General features: G+C 41.0%; 1 protein-coding gene across 1 annotated transcript in view; it reads right to left on the bottom strand.

Moving 5' to 3' along the window:
* Positions 1-20,492, bottom strand: part of LOC117454732 (uncharacterized) — a 62,010-nt gene that overhangs the window by 14,701 nt on the left and 26,817 nt on the right. Inside the window, exons 3-6 of the mRNA XM_034093874.1 lie at positions 20,242-20,394; positions 17,573-20,004; positions 5,096-6,176; positions 4,019-4,711 (exon numbers count right to left, since the gene is read on the bottom strand). Of these exons, the coding sequence (XP_033949765.1) occupies positions 4,019-4,711; positions 5,096-6,176; positions 17,573-20,004; positions 20,242-20,394 (4,359 nt within the window). The remainder of the gene's footprint in view (positions 1-4,018; positions 4,712-5,095; positions 6,177-17,572; positions 20,005-20,241; positions 20,395-20,492) is intronic.

Below are 20,492 nucleotides of genomic sequence, written 5' to 3'. Positions count from 1 at the left end.
CTTTTATCTGTGAATTCCCTGCATTTTGAGTCAAGAAGATTAAATGTTTAGCAGATGAGGATCTCGTATTTCTCACAAAATACATTAGCTCCACTTGAATCATGCTTTACATAAAACCAGGAATAAGTGTTAAACCAAAGCTTATTAAAGGCATATCTTCAAGATACCTTTTTCAACCATTTTCAAAACAAAGGACTCAAGTTCAATGTATTAAAGGTGGGGTAGGTAAGTTTGAGAAACCGGCTCGAGATCGCTAGAATTTGAAAATACACAACCGGAGAAAATCTGCCACTTCCTTACAGAGCCCCTCCTCCAACACACACGAACGTGCACATGACCAATGAGGGCACGAGATAAGTTTGTGCCCCGATGGAAGGCTGACAGGCAGGTAGGCCATCCAATCGATTGGTTGTACTTTTTACAGTACTACGGCTTCCACAGATGACATTTTTTTATGGAATTTTTGTCAAAGCACTTCAGATATTCATTGCTATCGGGATGTTAAGAGCATTCCATGGAATATAACAAAAAGTGTATCTCGAGCCGGTTTCTGAAACTTACCTACCCCACCTTTAATTTGTCTCGCAGCCGGACATGGCATAATGTGACTGTATGTTCATGTTATCTTTACAGTTGAGTGACAAACACTGAGACAATGGAGGAGTAGTTGTCGTATCATCTTGCCTGACTGCGACACTTGAATCGGTCTCACAGGGTTTCTTTACAGATAATTTGGGGGACAGTCATGTCTTCTTCTTAGAAGGATTATTACTCAACTCATCTGACAACCATCGGCAAAGGCCTGTGTGACTAAAAGTCTAAGGGTGGAATGTTTTAAGTTAGCCTGACAAAATTAGGCATTGGAATTGTATTTGTGATGTCTATACAATTAAGTCCAGGCCTTCATTGGTTGTCTATTGGTTGCAGTTTGGACAACACATAATCCAGCTAGTCTCCACATGGAGAACCAGTTAAATACATTATTCTGTTCTTTGAATTTTTCATTTGTTAAATGGTAATATTCTAACCTAATGATGCCATTTAATCACATTACATGTATCTTAATTAAACTCTCACTTGCTTCTTGAGCCACACGTATACATTATAGCAATAAAATAGCAAATCACTGACATTCCAATAATTAATACTTCCTCTAAAAGAAGTTCCAATGAAGTCCTGTCAATGCTTTACTCACTGCTGTGTGGTTTTTGCACATGTATTTCTTTCTGTACCAACTTTATGTCTTCACTATGCAGCTAAAGAAAACCCAGCATTACTCATTAGGAGTTCATTGTTTACTGCTGCTTTAATGCCTAATACAAATCTATACTACAACACATATTTCCCCCCTCTCGATCCTTTCACTCCCAGCAGCCTGAAACACGATCTGCTCTCCCATAAAATTAATAACCACATTGTGGAATGTGCCGTTTCAGCAAAGGACATAATAAAAGAAGACTCACAAAGATGTGTGACGAAACTAACGATTCTCACCCTGCCAACTTCATATTCCTCCCTGTCAACTTCACTCAATCGAATATCAACGAATCAAGAAGAGAGATATGCGAATGAAAACAAAAGACGAGGTGTGGCTGTGTCTCTGCAGGATCTGACAGATAACTGGAATGAGTGGATAGCCCAGTGGAAAAAAAAACCAGAGAGAAGCAGAACATTTAATGCAGGGATACAATGATTTAGAGGCCTCACGCCCACCTGCTGATGGTTTACCTGCATTGAAGAGTTTACAGCATGTGCTTGACAAAACGAGATACACACTCATCCTGCAGCCTGTTTAAAAGTCCCATAAAAGAGACGTGTGCCAAATTCCCTTTCCCCAGGTGTTAGTTCAATAGCATCGTTGTTTCCATTTCTTCTTACTTTGTATTGACGTGGCCCAAGCAGGATGCAGCTGTCAAATATATCCCTGTTCCCACCCACTGCATAATAGGAAACCAACACACTACTTCAACTGATACAAGCCAGTTCATTGTCTGAATACCTTGTGTACATAACTTTAGTTTACACAGCGTTATGTATTTTATATAGAACTTAAATCTACATTATAACTACCAGTAAAGATAATGGGCCTTTTAGGTTTACAAAAAGTGGCCTGATATCCAGATCAAACAAACAAGTGATAGGTGACTACCTGTAATTAGCTGCTAAAACAGGAAGGGTGGTGACATTGCATCCTGCCTTCTGTCTGCCTTCTCTCCGTACTGTTTCAAAGCGCTGTTATAAATTCGCGACTAAGGCGGTCAGTTTAAAACTCTTAAAACGTGTGAAATGTTTGTTGTGCTGCAGCAATATAAGGACCCCTCTCTAAAGCATCAGTCTCAGCGGCTCAGCCAGTCATATGAGCCGTGGTCAGACTGCATACTTTAGCCGGGGGAAAGGAGCTGCTGCAGCCATATAACCATCTAATGTATTGCATGAGCATGAACACACATCCTGTGCAAACAGCACAGGATAGCTGTAGAGCAAACAATACTTACATCTCTAGTATCCAGCTGATACTCTGTTGTTATTGCACGGACACAAATAACACTATGGTGGTATGCATGGGAGTAAATTAACAAATAATACCCGTAGGGAACAGCAGAATTAAAAAGGACAATGCTAGGAAATGTTTGTACTGCGTTGGCATAGTACATTCATGGTTAACATATTGGTTACTAGTAGGGTGTGAGATCAACTGTTTTTCTGTGCAGAGGTGAGAACAATAGACATTTGCAGTGTGAACCACACACTTTGCCAAAAACAGAAAGACAGGTAGAAACACAAGTAGAGAGCGTGTGTGTGTGCACACTTGTGAAATGATGTTCTTTCTCATTTAAAGACTTGTCCTCATCAATTAAGCACTTCACCTGAATGCGTGCATCGGAGAGCGAGTGCATACATGAACACAAGACCGCATACACACCCTTTTTTCTGACTCTGCGTGGGGAGTGCATGTACCTGACAGGTGGGGCTTAACGGTTTGGGTCTAATACACTTTTATTTTTGCTTACGGAGCACCACTGATGCACTGGGTTACACCGAAACCAGCCACTTCCAATTGCTCATACACGTACTTGATTGAAATATCTCTATTCATGATGCAGCATCTGAAGCAACATAAAGAGTGTTTTTTCCTGTGTACACAACAACCTACATTTGAAGTCATCTCTCTCACCTAACCTGACCTGCTGCCTGTCTTTTTCACAACCTGATCTGGGAGGTAGGCTAGGAGCCGACATAATAAAAGAGTAAACAGGTATAATACAAAGGAAGATATATGTGTAGAGGATCTTCTTTGTAATGCTGTTACTGTATCGCTATCATTTTAAGCCGCACACACTGTATTTGCATACAGTGCATGCATGAAAGTATGACGAATGATGTCACAAGAAGATAAGTGCTTCTTCTACAGTATTCTCAAACTAAACTTTGCCTGGGGTTGTATAAAATGTGTGACTCATGCAATGTGGGCCTGCTCGAACAGACAGTACCTCTGCAAGCTATTCACCAAAACGTAGACTAGCAATATTCATTATAGAATTGCAAATCCCCATTTTTCTGCAGCAACATCATGCTTGTGAAAATGTCAAATGTATTTGGCTTCCGTGGTGATATACAGAGGAGTGAGTCCTTAAACCCAGAAATGAGTTATAAGCACTTTGTTACTTCAGATCAAAGTTTTGTTTTTTTAAATTGGTTGGATGTCTGAAATAAGGTCTGACTTCTTATTGAACTGGTATAAATTGTTCAGGAGATTGCTAATATACTTCAAAATGTTTACAATTGGTGTTAACTTATGACGATGATCCTTCTGAAAGAGCATTTATTCCCCACCGAGCTAATTCTCAGCAAAAATCCAATAAAAAAGAATTCCCCTTGGGCATTTGTTGAGGGACATTTGATGCTAACTTCTGTTTACGTGGCCTACAACGATAAGTTATCCCTGCACCACATGTGATATATGTCTTCTAAGCAATAACACTAAGTGACACTTTATAACTTTTTTAGGAATACTCACATAGGCATCAGGGAAGGCCCTGTATTTGGGCAATACAATCTTCTCAGGCTCCATTTCTTGCTTGGCCTGGTAGCCCCCCATGCCACCATCACTACTGAAGCTCCTCTGCAGGATAGGATTGCCCAGTGCTCCAGTACCTGCACCAATCCCCTGTGTCTGGCCGAACATGGATAAGGGGGAGTTTGCGGTGTTGTAAGGCCTCTGGAGGTCTATGGTGCCGGTGGGGCTGAGGAGGCGGGTGGGATTGTTGCTGGAGGTGGGTGAGCCGATGCCCAGCAGGGAGGGCCGACTCATGGGGTCTTCGGCCCCGGACGAGGAGTTCAAAAGGAAGGAGAGACGCTCGAAGCGAGACCCCCCTGCTTCTGTTCCCGGTTCACCGAGCTTCTTGTGTCCCATATTGATGCGGTCGTTTGAAAGCCCCGTATCAGGGAGCGAGCCGGTGCGGAAGAGCGGGTAATGGGCCTTTCCGTTTTCCATGGTCTGATCTATGGATGATGACCTGTGTTTTTTAAAGATGAGACTGTTGTCTAGGCGGGAGCCAATGCCGGAAGGTGAATGCAGTCCATTTCCATTCAGCACGGGGGATTTTAATTCCTCAGGCGAAAAGTCAAAGGATGTTCTCATTACTAGACTGTTGGTTGCAGACGCTCTCAGGGGCAAGTTCAGCATATTGGATCCAGGCGGCCGCTGCTCCTACAGGGGAGTAAAGAAGGGTAAAGGCTTGATTAGACCAAGTTACAAACATTTACATTCGGTCTCCTGTTACTTCAGATAAACCACAGATGGATAATTGAAAAATGTAGTTTTTTTTATTTTTACCAGTTAATGAGTTAAAAAAACAGCTGTCAAACCATTTCCAACAGCTAAATATATTTATATAAATAGTACTGTTATGTCATGATGAGCCTAGATGTAAACTGTCATGCTCAATGCAATAATATGCATGAACTGTTGTTGTGAAAAACTGAAAACAGTCGAACTCTGATTTAAATTGCATTTTAGAAGTATGAGATTACGTGTTTTGACTAAGTAACAACAATTCACAGAATTCACAGAATTGAAAATGTCTGAATGTACCTGCTTGAGTAGTTCCAGTGGTGAGCGAGTGTCTCTGGTGATGTTCCTATTCAGTCCCAGATCAGCAGGCAGACTGTAATTTACTTTGATTGACTCTGCAGGGTTTCCCATTGCCTCCATCTTTTTAGTGGGGCTCCTGATGAAGTCAGGCATGTCGGAGGTGATGGGGCTGGGAGTATCTTCATTGATCGGTGGCAGGGAGGAGAGGAGGACCGGAGGAGGCCCACGAAGTGCTGTGTTCCTGGGTCTAAAGGAAGGTCCCATGTTCTTCAGGGTATCCACTAGGTTATCCATGTCCAACTGGTACGGAGAGTCTGCCTCGGGGGAGGAAGGGGGAGTGGAGGGGCGAGCTGCAGGCTCGGAAACCAGCTCCACCAGCCTGGCCTTAAACACTCCAGTAAAGCGGAATGAGTCGTCGTCTTTCTCTTGGAAACTGTCGACGGTGTCCTGGATGGATTGCTGTGTCGAGGTGAAGCTAGACGAAGGCAGTTGCTGTGAGTCCCAGCCTGACTTTATCCTCTCTGACTCTGCCTCTCTCTCCATGGCAGGTGCAGCAGGCTCCTCCTCCACTAAACTCCGCCTCCACTCATCCTTTGGTGCCTCTACTGGCTCGCTCTCATAGCTCTGATAAATCCTGCTCCTGTCAGTCAGTCTGCTGCCATAGAGATCCTCTGAATAGAGGGAGGGGTCACTCAGGTGTTTGTATGCTGAAGCCTCTGGAAGATCAGAGGAGGAGTAGGTGCTGGAGTAGGAGTTTGACATTCTGTAACCCGGAGAGTCAGAATAGGAGGAAGACTCTTTTGTGTACGGTGTGTACTGAGAAATCCCGTCAAATTTGTTCTTCCATCGGTACTCTGAGCCTGTATCTCTAGCCGTGTCCTGGCTATCCTCAGCTTCAGTGGTCAGAGACACTTTACCGTATTTAAATGTGGTATCATCCTCTTCAGGGAGAGATGAATTCTTTAGGGACAGTTTGGTGCTTAGGCTGCTGTAGCCTGAGCTCATTTCGCCCACAGATTCCTTTTCGGCTTTAGGCAGCTGATTCTTTAAAACAAAGCCTTCTGAAGCTACTGTCAGGGATCTGGGTAGATACAGAAAAAAAGGGCAAAGATGAGAAACACAGAATAAACAGCGCCGGAGTTTGATAGACACAGTGTAGCCTCAGGGCGTGGTGGTCATGCCAACAATGCAAATTATACAAAGCAACTTTTATTTTGTCAGGCAATGTCAAATAAAGTTTACAGAGGCCTCATCAATGCAAAAACTGGTGCACTAGGTTCCAATCTCAATTTCCTGTCAAGTAGTTGAAGAGTCTGAATTTCTTGTACAAACTGTTTCTAAAATGCAGTTATGTGACATAATAACTAACAATTAGTTCATGATGGGAGGATCGTATGTACATAAGCAAAAAACGGTAAGCTATAACTCAGGGTTACTCAAAGTCAACACTACATTTATAGTATATGAACTGTGATAAGCAAACTCTTTAGCAATGTCAATATGCTGTATATTTACAGGTATGTACATGCCGTGGCCTAAAGTCAACAACCCCAAGACGATTTTGTTAATGATAAGTAGACTTGTTTCCAAGCACTTCATAAATGTTACACTTCAAATGGCCACATATCGTAAAATGTCTGATTTACTGATGATCAAATGTTTTTTTATTGTTTTACATCTGCAAACCTTTCTAACCGGAATAAAAAGGGAAGTTGGGATTTATTCATGGGTGTAGACAGGAAAGCCCTCAAATCTGACAGTGTAAGTTATGCAAAATGTGGTTTCTATTGATATGTTGAGTCTTGCAAGTTCATGCACGCTTCACATACTTGACAAGAGAACAATACATATGTAATGAGAATTGTGTGGGACTTAAATATGCGTTTAATTAAACGGCAAAAAGCTTTCACAAGTCAAGAGCCAATCCGAGTTAAGCCCAGTGAATCATTTGACATTATAATAATAATAATAATGTTGTGCTGTTCTCACAAACTGTCGTGACTATCAGGTAAAGGTGAAAAGGGTTGCTAAATGACACATAAAAATGCACATCGTGACTCACTGTCATCATGCACAGGGCGGATTTTACAAAGGTCACGAGAATTAAAAAAAAAAAGGATACAATTATACAGGTATTTTGTGGCAGGCATTTGAGCACTGTAACAGAAAAGGGACAGAGGTAACATTTCATAAAACAATTTAAGAAATACATGAAAAATGAGCAGGAATGTCCACACGTTTTGAGGACATGTATCATCATAGCATCATTGGGTGCATGTGTGCAAGACATTTGGGTTTCAGTGGCCGTGAACAGATTTGGTTCCAAACACAGAGAATGAGTCTCTGTATTTGTTGGTTCTGCAGATCCAGCTAAATGGTTCAAGAGGTCTAACATAGATGCTGTTTACAATCAAATGTAATTTAATCTCCCCTGATATTGTAAAGAAATCACTGAACCTTTAAACAAATACACACTAAAACACAAACTCAGTGTAGTAAGCTTTCAATGGTCGAAAGAAAGGAAGTCTTTATTACTTAACTCCTCCTTCACACTGGCATTTATCTTAATATATTCTCGTCAAATTTGTCATTACTTTTTCAATCACCCACACAGATTTCTTTTCAGAAGTGCAATGGAGTAAATTGATTTAAATCCAACAAAATAAAGGTTTAAATGTGAAATAAAAAAAAGAGAGCCAAAAATAGGATATGGATTAGCGTCTGTGGCATCTTCGCCAAGCTCCTTGATCCCCCAGGTGGATACATTCTGCTCCTGGGACATGTGGAGTACATTTCTGCTGTAACCACAGAACCACACGTCCACACCTATCCCAGAGGGCACCTGCACATTCTGGCGCTGATACAACATCTCCTCATAGACTGTACTTCTTTCATGCTAATATATGTCATAATATAATAATATGTCATAATAATATGTCATACCTTACTAAATTTAGCAAGGAGACAGATCGATAAGAACATTAGTATATTAAGTTGAATGTTCAGGAACATTATATAAGCCTAAACAGACATACTCAGAAATGGAATTCCATGTGCTGTAACAAGTATCAGCCTCAACAGGGACTCCGACTGCGTATTCGTATATATAATGACACAAGGGGAAAAAGAGTGTTGCACATGAAAGGAAAGCATACTGTGCATGTTTGAGCATGGTATCATTTGAGTTCTCTTTCACGCTCGGCCATGCAAAACCGAGGATCAAAGAGTTACATCTGCCTTCACTTAATTTCTCAGTAAATATTAAACTCCTCTTAACCGTGAATACTCCTCTTTCTATACTGATTAACATTCTAAAAATACTTCTCTATTATCTCTATGAGGGTAGTCACTGTACGAACTTTAGTCAAACTTTCAAAACAATGGTGAACAAGAGACTATATTGTGATGGGATCACTCAAGCTGCAATTACCTTGGTTGGCCCGGGTTGCAATAGCCATTACCCAACTAGCTAAAAAACAATGGCAGCATCGCTGTCAAGACTGCTGAAAACATGTGCATACCAAAAAAGGTACAACAAGATGCATAGGATATTTTTATATTTTGAAAAGCACATTGACACAATGCTGCGAAGCAAATATTATTATGTGTCTTTACTAGACACCAGTGGCGGCGCCAGAGATTTTCTCTAGGGGGTGCTGTGGGGTAGCTTGACGTTTCATAGAGGGTGCTCAAACATTAAGGGTTTCCCATTAATGCACCGGCGCTACAGTTGAATTTTCTACTGCAACACTCCCCACACACACAAACAGTGCACCCGCGACTGTTAAAATGAAGGCTCGATAATCAGCTCACGGCATATAGGTGTAAGCAGGGGTAAAGTGCTATTTTTACAAGTGGGGAGTGGACCTCACGTCCTCTAGTGGGGTCCGGGGGGATGCTCCCCCGGGAAGATTTTTTTTAAATATTGAAGTTAAAAGCATCAATCTGGTGCACTTTGAGAGCAACATTAAGAGATCTATGGATACATCTCTCATCACCCATATGAAACAGAACAGTAAACAGATTTTCTATTTCTTCATAGACATTTTACAAATCACTCCCCTTTTAAAACAAACCGTTTGAGACCCACTGAGATAACTAGACTAAAGTTAACTATCTAAACACAGAGTCCTTTACTTCACCTGAGCTGAGGTTATCTGAGACTCTCAGTCTGACAGGAGAGAGTTCTCCCTCCACCTTGTTGTTGAAAAAGCTCCTTATACCCGTTGGCTAGCTAGCACCAGATGCTAACCACAACGATCTCCGGTAGATACCCACCGTTGCGCGAGCTCGCTCTCTCTCTCGTTCACACACACACACACACACACACACACACACACACACACACACACACACACACACACACACACACACACACACACACACACACACACACACACACACACACACACACACACACACACACACACACACACACACACACACACACACACACACACACACACACACACACACACACACACACACACACACACACACACACACACACAAGTAAGCTACTTGTACTCACAAGGCCTATTATGTGCAGAATCCCTCTCGCTTTCAGGTGGTTTTGATTGAGTGTCCACACGTGAACGTTTAAGGACAAAAAAACTATCAATTTTTCACTTTGCTGTTAGCAAATCATTTGGCGCTCTAGCTAACAGGAAGTCACTCAAGTGTCACAAAGTAATTTAGCCTATGGGTAGGTCAAAAATCGATTGGGTGCTGGCCATTGGCCTAATCATATCACCTGTGTTGGCTTTATGTTTTTAATCAAACATTTGTTTGTTTCACATTTGCATTGATGTAATCAATATTTTTTCTAATTTATTAAAAATAATAATAATAATGTTCTAAAAAAAACAAAACATATTTCTTGGGGGTGCTTTGGCAATCCTGGGGGGTGCTTCAGCACCACCTAGCTCCCCCCTGGCGCCGCCCCTGCTAAACACAGTAGCTACATCTCGGGTGGAGTCTTTAATAATATTGATTTTGAATGGTTGCCAGTTAAAGTTATGTGCCAAGATGAAATCAAGCATGCAGAACACGTGAAGGCGATGGAAACAAACTTTTTAGATCTAGTTGAGTCTGCATGTCTAAAAATATGATTTCTCTCTATAAATCTATGAGTGGGTAAAGAGCACATTTTTGCTCCCTTTCTCTTTACATATGTTTAGGGCAACCCGGTCTCACAGTCTATGTACAAATGTCACGACTTTGCAAAGGCGTGCAATAGATACGCAGAAGTCCGATTTTGCGTGCATATGATACGCTGATATTGCACCTCATTAAAACAAAGAGCTCTGTGGCTTCAGGCTTGATCGCCGTTCCAATGACAGTTTTAATGTTTGCGGTGCAATAAACGATACAGCAGCTTATTGGGTTATGGTTAGGGTTAAATAAATGGCAAAGATGTATAGAAAATAAACATATTTAAGATACGTTTATAACAAACGTCACGTGGGAGAAAATTGTAGAAAAAAAACGTATTTGACATACGTTCATAACAAACGTAATGTGGGAGTATCATATGCACGCAAAATCGGACTTCTGCGTATCTATTGCATGCCTTTGCAAAGTCGTGATCATTTGTGCGCAGACTGAAGAGAGTGGGCTGGTTTAGGAGATTAGATAATGGTCTACTGAGTATACAGAAGCATGACTGGTGACTGTTTTCCAACATCTGTCTGGCTGTCAGTCAACAGCCAGCAGCTTTACTAAGCTCAAGGCAGAGGGGTTAAGTGTAGTAGAGACATCATCAATGTGAACATTGTCTTCATACCATGAATCCTAAGCATAGGATGTCGCGTCCAGACCTTATGCAATCACATGAGGTTAAGATTTAAAGGGAAGTGCACAGAACCTTTTTTACTTGAAGGAAGAAGAATGTGGTATAAAAAAAAACATCATCTCTGGTTCTGCTTTTGTTGTTGTCAAAAAATTCTAAATCAGTAGAGTGCTCTTTAATATATAATACAACAACAAAAAGAGTACTTTTTACTCAAATGCTGTTGATAAAAAAACTGACATTTAGCCATTTAATACAAGGGTTGGCTACATGTCTATGTCAAGACAAGGTGGGAACTTCTTATGGTTATTTCACCAAAGACTCAAATATGTACTTGGTACTCTTTACATTTTAATTAACAAAGACAAATATCATGTTTTTTGACAAAGGTGCGGATTAAAGAATTGCCTATCCAGTCAGGATCATGAAATGAGTGATTGTTTTGTTCTGACTAGTTGAAATACATACAGTATAGAGTTTATTCAATCAGTGAGAGTTAGGGTCATCAGTTCTCTAAAAGGCAGTCCACGTCATCACTCACTAACAGTGTTAAAGTGGCAATGATGTGGAAAAAGATTTTCTGTTAACCTATCAATTGTTAAACAGTAGGAAAAAGCCTCTAAGAAGTTACTTGTACAGATCGTAGGTGTAAATTAAGTCTGTCAAGCCAAGAGTCAAGAGCTAGGATTTCATGAAGATGTATTTGGTCACAGCATGATTTACACCAGCGATAATTCTCCACAAGTTTGTCATTCCACTAATTATCAAGGAATCTGTCAGACAAAAGCCAGTCTGTCACATGAAAGGAAAACAAAAGACACAGTTTAGTGGCAGAATTCTGACTAACCACCAGCAAGTGGCTCAACTGGCTTTATGATAAGAGAAACATCGCGACACTCTTCTGTAGAAAGAAAACACCCAACAAGGTAATCTGCTGGATTACAATTTTTAAGAAAAGCATCTTCAATCAACACCTTGGATGAGACGGTCGCCACATGTCTCGTTTAGATGCCTAATTGTTCTCCTTAGCAGCTGGAACGGTGTTGATTTAAGAGTGGAAGTTGGTTGGCAGGTTTTGGAAAATGTACACTGAACAAAAATAGAAACGCAACACTTTTGTTCGTCGTCCATAACATACGCCTGCCCATACCATAACCCCACCACCACCATGGGCCACTCGATTCACAACATAACCCTAACCCTACCCCTACCCCTCACACCAGATACTGACTGGTTTTCGGACCCCCCCAGACCCCCCCAATAAAGCAAAACTGCACGTTTCAGAGTGGCCTTTTATTGTGGCCAGCCTAAGGCACACCTGTGCAATAATCATGCTGTCTAATCAGCATCTTGATATGCCACACCTGTGAGGTGGGATGGATTATCTCGGCAAAGGAGAAGTGCTCACGATCACAGATTTTTTCAGATTTGTGAACAATATTTGAGAGAAATGGTTATTTTGTGTATATAGAAAATGTTTTAGATCTTTGAGTTCATCTCATGAAAAATGGGAGCAAAAACAAAAGTGTTGCGTTTATATTTTTGTTCAGTGTAATACGGACACACGCACTGTGGTGAAAAAAGCTGCAGCAGTATAACAACTTCGTCTGTCTTTAATTCATATTATTACACTATGAACTGTAATGTATCTGATATATTGAATACTTACAGTTAAACACAATATATACTTATTTTCCAAAGCAGCCAAGTATTTTGCATCTACATTTTTTTTAATGCATGAACAAAAAATTCATTTAAGTATATACATATACATTTGGAGTTAACTTTTTGTGATAGAGTTGTTTATGTATACAATGAATGCACTGTCCTTACCACTGCATCGCAAAGAGTCTAGGCCCTGTCTTATTTCTTTGTGTTGGTTTCAGTATTCCACTCAACTAAAATGACGCCTTTGCTGCCATCTTGTGCTTCATAAATACTTTATGAAGCACAAATTGGGAAGGGTCTGTGTTTGCATAGGTACTTAAAATAAATGATGCACTAGATGTCAAACCTTTTGAGTTGACATATAATAAGTCTCAAACTATATTAAATTAAAGCATGTTTCCTTGTTTTAATGTTCAATTGTGTGTATCCCTTGTAAAAGCCCTCAAAACTCACATTTTCACTCTTGCCTTCAACTCCTAATCCAACTCCTAATCCTCACCCCTATTCCACCTAGTTTAAAAGCAGTATTTTGTACCCTACTCGCCAAATCATCAAGTTAGACACTCTGTCCAGATGTATTTCTCAGTCCCCTCTGCAAACAAATCGATTGGCAGAAGAGCGTTCATGTTCAAAGCCCCAACAGACTGGAATACTTTACCTGCTGCTATTAGATCTCTTGCATCATTAGGTATGTTTAAACATGCATTATAATCTCACTTTCAACTGGTCTGTACTTGTTATTGATGAAACTGATATTGATGAAACTGATTTGCTCGACTGTCTCTCAAATTGTAATGATTGTACGTATTACTTGAATTTGACTTAACAGACTGTACGTGGTTTGTCTTGTGTGTCATGTTTTGCTTTTTGTTTATGTATGTCTGTAAGTTGTTGCTATTGTCGGGACCCCCTTGAAAACGAGATGGTGCATCTCAAGGGGTTTATCCCAATAAATAAAATGTCTATATATACTGTATATATATAGTTTAGCACTTTTGTTGTTATTTTTTCTTTACTTGCTTGTAAAGCGCTTTGAGCACCAGGAAAAGTGATATATATATAATAGCTTGTATTATTATTATTATTATTATTATGAAGCACTTTGTGTATGAAAGGTGCTACACAAATAAGGTGTATTGATATTATTATGCCACTAAATCCCTTTACATTGCACTCAGAGGGTAGAAGATTAAAGCCTTTCTTTGCTGCTTTGTGGTTTATATAATGATCTGTCGCTGCAACAGAAAATCTGCATCTGTCATCATGTGCCACACATTGCTCAGGAATCTTATCTTTCTCAGGTATCTTTTGGCAGAAAAAAGGAAACCATGGTCTCTGGTAGCAACTGTTTTGATCATGGCAAACACAAACAGATGCCTGTGCATAATGGCACAAAAAACATCACAGCTCCAGTCCTGCTGTGCCTGTTTTACCGTGTCAAATCATTTCCTGTGGAGTCAGATTCTTGATCAAAGGAAACTTTGATTAAACGTTGTGGCAATGCCAAAGCTTTTACATAAAGGTGAAACCTGTGAGTAATGTGTGGCACTTCCTGTGATACTCTTATACCGTAGGCAGTGATGTACCTGAACGCGTTCAATGAACGATCGTTCATGAACGCGTTCATATTTTGGGCGAACGTGAACTGAACGTACTGTATTTCCGCTAGATAAACGTAATTAAGAACGCGTTCATTCTCAGCGCTGTATAACGGCGTTCAAAAGTGCGTTCATTCTCAGCACTGTATTATAACGGCGTTCAAAAGTGTGCCAGATTTCATATGCCTTTCAGCCGAAAACCCAGTTAAAACTAGGCTTCAAAATAATGCGGAAAACCACCCAATCTGGCAACAGCAAGCTGCCTGTGACGCGTACGCGCCTGTCACCCCTGGCTGTCGCACTAAAATATAAATATACTAAATATATCAGACTCCTCACAACAAACAATGTGGAACCGCGGAACCGGCGAGCATTGAATGAATGAATGAATTAGTATGGACGAAGCCGAGAGCAGCTGCAGCAGCACTCGCTCAGAGTGAGACTCTACGGCAGGGGTGGGGAACCTCCGGCCTCCGGTCGTATACGGCCCGCGAGACAATTTGGTACGGCCCTCGAGGTAATTTATAAACACACGCAAAAAAATAAAAAATGAAAGAAATCTAGACCGCAAAAAAATTAAACAAGCGAGTGCCTGTTTTTCCTGGCCAAGGTCAGGGTCCTTGAACACAACACGAGCCTAACGTGTCATCACGTGGTATATGTCTCGACTGACAGGGGTGCAGTTCTGACGGAGAGCACCAGAACGCCGCTCCAGCACTTCAGAAATGGCAGTACCGATAAGTCCATACACATGCCGCAGTTTCTGCGTGTCTGTGTCTTTAGTTGAAAGCCCAGTGGCGATCTGTTCATCTGTCATACTGATCAGACAGTCAATAACTGTGTTGTTATCATTAGCATCTGGTTAGCTAGCTATGCTAACGAATATAAGAAGCTTTGTCTACAACCAGTGAGGTAAAGGCACATCTTTATAGGATCATTATAGTTATAAAAAAAATAAGAGAATAAAGTAAACAGGTATAAAATACTATATGACAGTTATTAATAAAGAAGAATACAGTTTGAAAGGGGAGTGATTTGTCAAATATCCATAAATTAAAAGAAAATCTGCTTACAGTTGTGTTTGGGTGTTGAGAGATGTGTCCATATATCTCCTAATGTTGCTCTCAAAGTGCAACAAATCTTCCCAGGGGAGCATGCCCCCCGGACCCCCCTAGAGGAGGTTAGCCCCCCCCCCCCCACTTAAATCATGTTCACATGGATAGGAAACTAAATACATTTGCACACATCTTGTGTCCATATCTTTCTGTTTTGGTGGTCACGCCACACCGTGCACATGCATGCATGCGCGAGTCATGGTGAGATATCTGGATTAAGAGGTTGCTTTTTCTTTGCACAGCATGAAATGAATGGGCTGTGATTTTAGTTTTTTTAAGCAGAGGTCAATAACTTGTACGGCCCTCTGAGGATATTGTAAACATTGAAATGGCCCATTAACGTCGTACAGGAGACAAATAATAGCTCGCAGCAACGTATTGAAAAAAGAACTATGAACTATAAATTAGTTCATTTTTGAAACCATGAACTTTAGTTCAACATTTTGAATTATGAACTATGAACTGAACTAGTTCATTTTAAAATGTGTGAACTGTGAACTGAACTAGTTCATGTAGAAAGTGAACTTTCCCAACACTGACCGTAGGATGGGGCTCTGCGAGTAAACATACTACTCAGATGTTGTCAACTGCAGGGAGAGGCTGGGATATAAAGGCTGCTGGGACACATGCCACAGTGATAAGTGACCACATCTGTTTGTATGAACTGCTCAAATCTCCATGTCCATATGTGTATGGAACAATTGTTTAAATGATATTCATTATTTACATAGCCATTTTTTTTTCTCCCTCACTTTATCTGTACCATCTGCTGTTGTAATAATGTACATTTCCCTATTGGGACAAATATTTCTAATTCTGATTCTTGAGGTGTGTATAGTTCTTTTAAATAAATTACAATCCAAAAAGACACTTATCTTTTATTATAATTCACTCTAGTATGTTTTGTGACAGTTGATGTAGTGGATCTGAAAGCAATATAGGTGTTTTTGAGTTTAGCATTTTAATTGATTTCCCTCCTTATGCTCTACAAATGTGGTCTTCATAGAAAGAGTATTTAAAGCAGTGTGTGCTTTGGGAGTGAAGAATCATTTACCACAGCCCGCTTCCAGGCACCGATAATCCCAGCTCAAGGCCCAGTGGTCCGCGCAAAGGGCAATGATGATAATGCTACATTGTTAACTTTAAATTCAGGTTGAAATTGGAAAGTGAGAAAATCTAGTAAACGTTGGCTCTTAGCTGTTAGCAGTCGGTAGGCAGCACAGACCTGCTCCTAGCAAACAACAAGTAATGGATGTTGCGTTATGTGAGATAATAATATGTTAGAGATTAATAAATAATGATGTAATAAAACATTATAAGATGTTCAAATGTCAAAATGGAATAAATTCTTTCGAGAAAGTTGAATGGATACAGTTGTTTGAAAGTAATGCCTTCAATATAAAAACTGGGAATTATGTCCTATTTAACTCACACGAGCTCTATGAGTTGTTGAGGAGCATAAAGAAATGTTAAAAACAAGACAATTTATTTTCTTATCATTTGCACTTTGTGGTTTTATGTAAATAACCACAGTTATGGGATGGTTGGAATCATTTTTCAGAAGGGGTCAGAAGTTAGTCTTGAATGAGGGGTCAAATTTGAAATATGTTGTCCTTCTCTCCATTGGCCTGATTTAATACCACGTAAACAAAGGAGTATTGAACTGCTAACAGTGTATTGTGTATTGTACTTTGTGTGCTAACATTACTCTACAGTGGACTAACTGTACTGACTGTACTGAGTTATATCTCAGTCGAACAAAAGGCCTCACTCTGTACAGTATGTAGATGATGCCAGGTGACCTGTTGGCTGCAGATGCTTCATGGATTAGTCAGTCAATCATTACAGTCACAGAGCTGAAGGTATGCGACAATGCTCCTCTGTTATGTCACAGGTATGTGATCAGCTCTGTTGGTAAACAGGGCAGTTCATCCACTTCTGTCTTTTTGTTATCATGGAAACATTTCAGCCTTATCTGAGGGCCACCGGTGAAGTTACTCAAGGTGTCTCATCTCAATTGCACAAGTATATTGATTTACACACAAGAACAAGTGTGTGACGTTCGCTTATGTTTTTAACACTCCCCTTTAGGCTACATGTACAACATTCCAGCGCCAAAGCTACAGGTCTACATTTTCCTAAATGACAGCAATCCCCTTTGAAACAACTTCAAAACTGTTAGCAATCAATTTCTCTAGGTAATAAATTGTTCTTTCACATACTTCATATAATTATGTTGGGCTTTAAATCCAGACGACCTACATGTACTCAACTTTCGTCAAAGATGATAAGACTCTCCACTTACCCCTGGTTCAGGTCGGGTTCCACTTCTGCCGGATGCTTGTATTTCTCTGATGTGTGTGTCTGTGTCTCTGCAGCAGGACGTTGTGTGTCTGCGTTCGGGGCTGACAACTCGACTGCCACCTGTTCTTTCACCGTCCTGGTTCTGTATGTGCTCTGAGTAATTGTATCCACCCACTCACTACTCTTCAGAACCCTATTGTGTTCAACCTCCGTGGCATCTGATTGCAGATCAGCCCTGAGAGTCAAAGTACCTGTGACAACCTGCCCCCTAGCAGGCGTATCTGTGTCTGCACTTGCTGTAGTAACACTGCTGCTTTTTGTGCTTTCTTTGCTCACTTCAACTATTTTGTGTGGCACCACATTGAGTGAAACTAGCTCTCCTGCCTCTCTTAACCTGGGTGTGAGCATGTCTCCCTCTGTTGTGATCCTGGAATCAGCATGTACAGAGCTCACGATGCCTTTGTGACTCCGATACTGCATCACCTCACTCAGGAGTTGCTTGTCCCCATTAGAGTGGTCTTCTTTCTCCAATTCCTCAGTCCAGTTTTCCCTGGACCCCTCCCCCTGCCCATGCAGCTCAGTGGAGGGTGGAGCAAAGTTGCATATCATCAGTGTTTTCACCAGCTGAACCGGTGTGGCAAGTAACTCCTTCTCTCCTTCCTCCTCCCCCTCTTCTCTCACCTGTGGCCATACTGTGGTTGCTACTCCTTTCTCCTGACTCCTTGCATCACCGCCTACAAGAAACGTAGACGTTTCAATGTCCTGCACTTGAGTCTGTGGCCTCTGACCTACTTTTTTCTCCACTTCAATTTGGCTATTGACTCTCTCTTTCCTTTCGTCGTTGCCTTCATTTCGCACTTTAACAATCAACCCCTGAAATTCTCCCTCATCTCTCTTTCTTATCCATCTTTCTGCACTCTCCTCTTGCTGTGGAAACTCAGCCTCTCTCCCCCCGTCTTCCATTGACATTTCTCCCCTTTCCTTCATCGTGTACATCTCTTCTCCCCCGCTCTCCTCCGTGTTGTCTTCTTCAGCACTGTAGTAGATCTCCATACCACTGCCTTCATCTGATCCCATGCTCAGGTATGCTGGACTTACAGGCCATTCAGAGCTCTCCGTCGGTCCAGAAGGAGCAAAAAAAGACTCCCTTGATGCAATTCTTATCTCAAGACACTTTGATGCACTCATTTTTTCAGGCACAGGACTGACGGGACCGACAGGATCGGTGCTTGCTTCGTCCTCGACTAACTGTTTGAATGGGTTCACTCTCTCTTCAGAGGCAGAAACCTGAGTGCCTGCCGCTTGGGATGTTACACATTCAGAAATGGGAGGGGCAGAGCGTTCAACCTCAGGCACAGAACTGACATTGTCTTGAATAGGGCTAAAACTGTCTGATTTCACCTCTGAAAGTGGGTGGGTCATCTCTGAGTAAGGAATTGTATCATTGTCATCTGGTACAGAACCTGAACTGAGAGAGGAATGTGGATATCTGGGGTTAATATAAATAGTTTCTGTCTGATATTCATTAAGCGTTTTAACCACGACAGGCTTTGATGTGGTGTTAAGAAGAATAATCTCAGTATGGACCTTAGGTGGAGGATTTGATATAGGGGTTGACAATATCTCAGAGGTAAAACTCTGGGGGAAAAGAGAGTCATACAAAGCTCCATAAGCAGCATATTCGCTGACAGGAGAACTATTTTCCTTACCAACAGCTGAAGTTGTGATTACACTCGAGGCAGTTTCAGGAGTAGATTTCTCAGATCCAGAAATTGAGAATTCTTGGTGGACAGAAGTTAAATCTGTGACTACAGCTGAGTCTTTAGGGTGAGGAGCAGGGATTGAGTCGGTAATTGTAGCGTCAATTTTGGAGTCAACACCTGCTAGGGAGAGTTTGCCATTTTGCGTGGAAGCTATGTCAGGGGCTTCAGGTTGATTATGTGATACTGTAACTCTGGGGGATTCGGTGAAAGGGATTTCTGTTGTATTAAACTGCTGCAGAATATCATTGTCACTCAAATCATTGCTTGTGGGGTTACCAGCGACAGCTTTGTGATCAGAGCTTGAAGGCTGGCTATCTGGTTGGCTAGGTACAGTTTGGTTTTCGGAGGTGGCTTCTGTTAGAGACTTAGGAGCAGATGGATCAGAGTTATAATGAACAGGAATGTTCTCTTTCTCCTCCAATGAGCCCAGATTATCCATCTCAGGGATGGTAGCAATCTGTGCTTTCTGTGGTTCCTTATGTACGTCAAATATACATGAACCAGATGACTGTGATTGGTTTTGGAGAGTAAAATATGATTCTGATTGGTTTGTGGCCACGGGGGGAGGAGAAGGGATGTTGAATGTATCGAAGGTGTCCAGCTCTGGTTGAGACATGCTGATCTTCCTGTTGGCCTGATCCGACTCCAACTGACTGAGGTCCGAAGGAGTCTAGAAGATAATAATCCAATCATCACAGGTGTATCAGAAAAATACATTTTTAACCCTGCAATAGTAATACAGACAATAATATAAATTCAATGATGATAAAGAAACTGGGGCTATGGATAAATCAGACCAAATAAATATGATTATACTGTAAAGCTACATAGATTATAGTTCATGCACTATATTTGAAAATGTATTTGTCACACGTTTAGTTTAAACACATTCAGTGAACGGGTTTACCTCCTCTTGCTCTTCAATGTCATGTCGATGAAGGCCAAATACGCTCTTAGAGATTCTCTCTTCATTCTTTCTTCTCTTTTTAAAACCAAAGGAGAAGGTAGCAAACCTTTTTGGCTTTCGCAGGTCCAACTCTGAGTAGCTCAACTCTTTGTTCTGAGAGGAAGAAGGAAAAATTAAGGGAAGTAAAGTTAAATAGCGAGAGATGGAGCAAGAAATGAAAAATGTGTGACTTATTTAATCTCAATTCAATA

The sequence above is a fragment of the Pseudochaenichthys georgianus genome, chromosome 11 (genome assembly GCF_902827115.2).
Source record: "Pseudochaenichthys georgianus chromosome 11, fPseGeo1.2, whole genome shotgun sequence".
NCBI classification, from domain to species: Eukaryota; Metazoa; Chordata; class Actinopteri; order Perciformes; family Channichthyidae; genus Pseudochaenichthys; species Pseudochaenichthys georgianus.
Note: the sequence above shows the minus strand (reverse complement) of the source record. Positions and strands in the feature narration are given on the sequence as shown.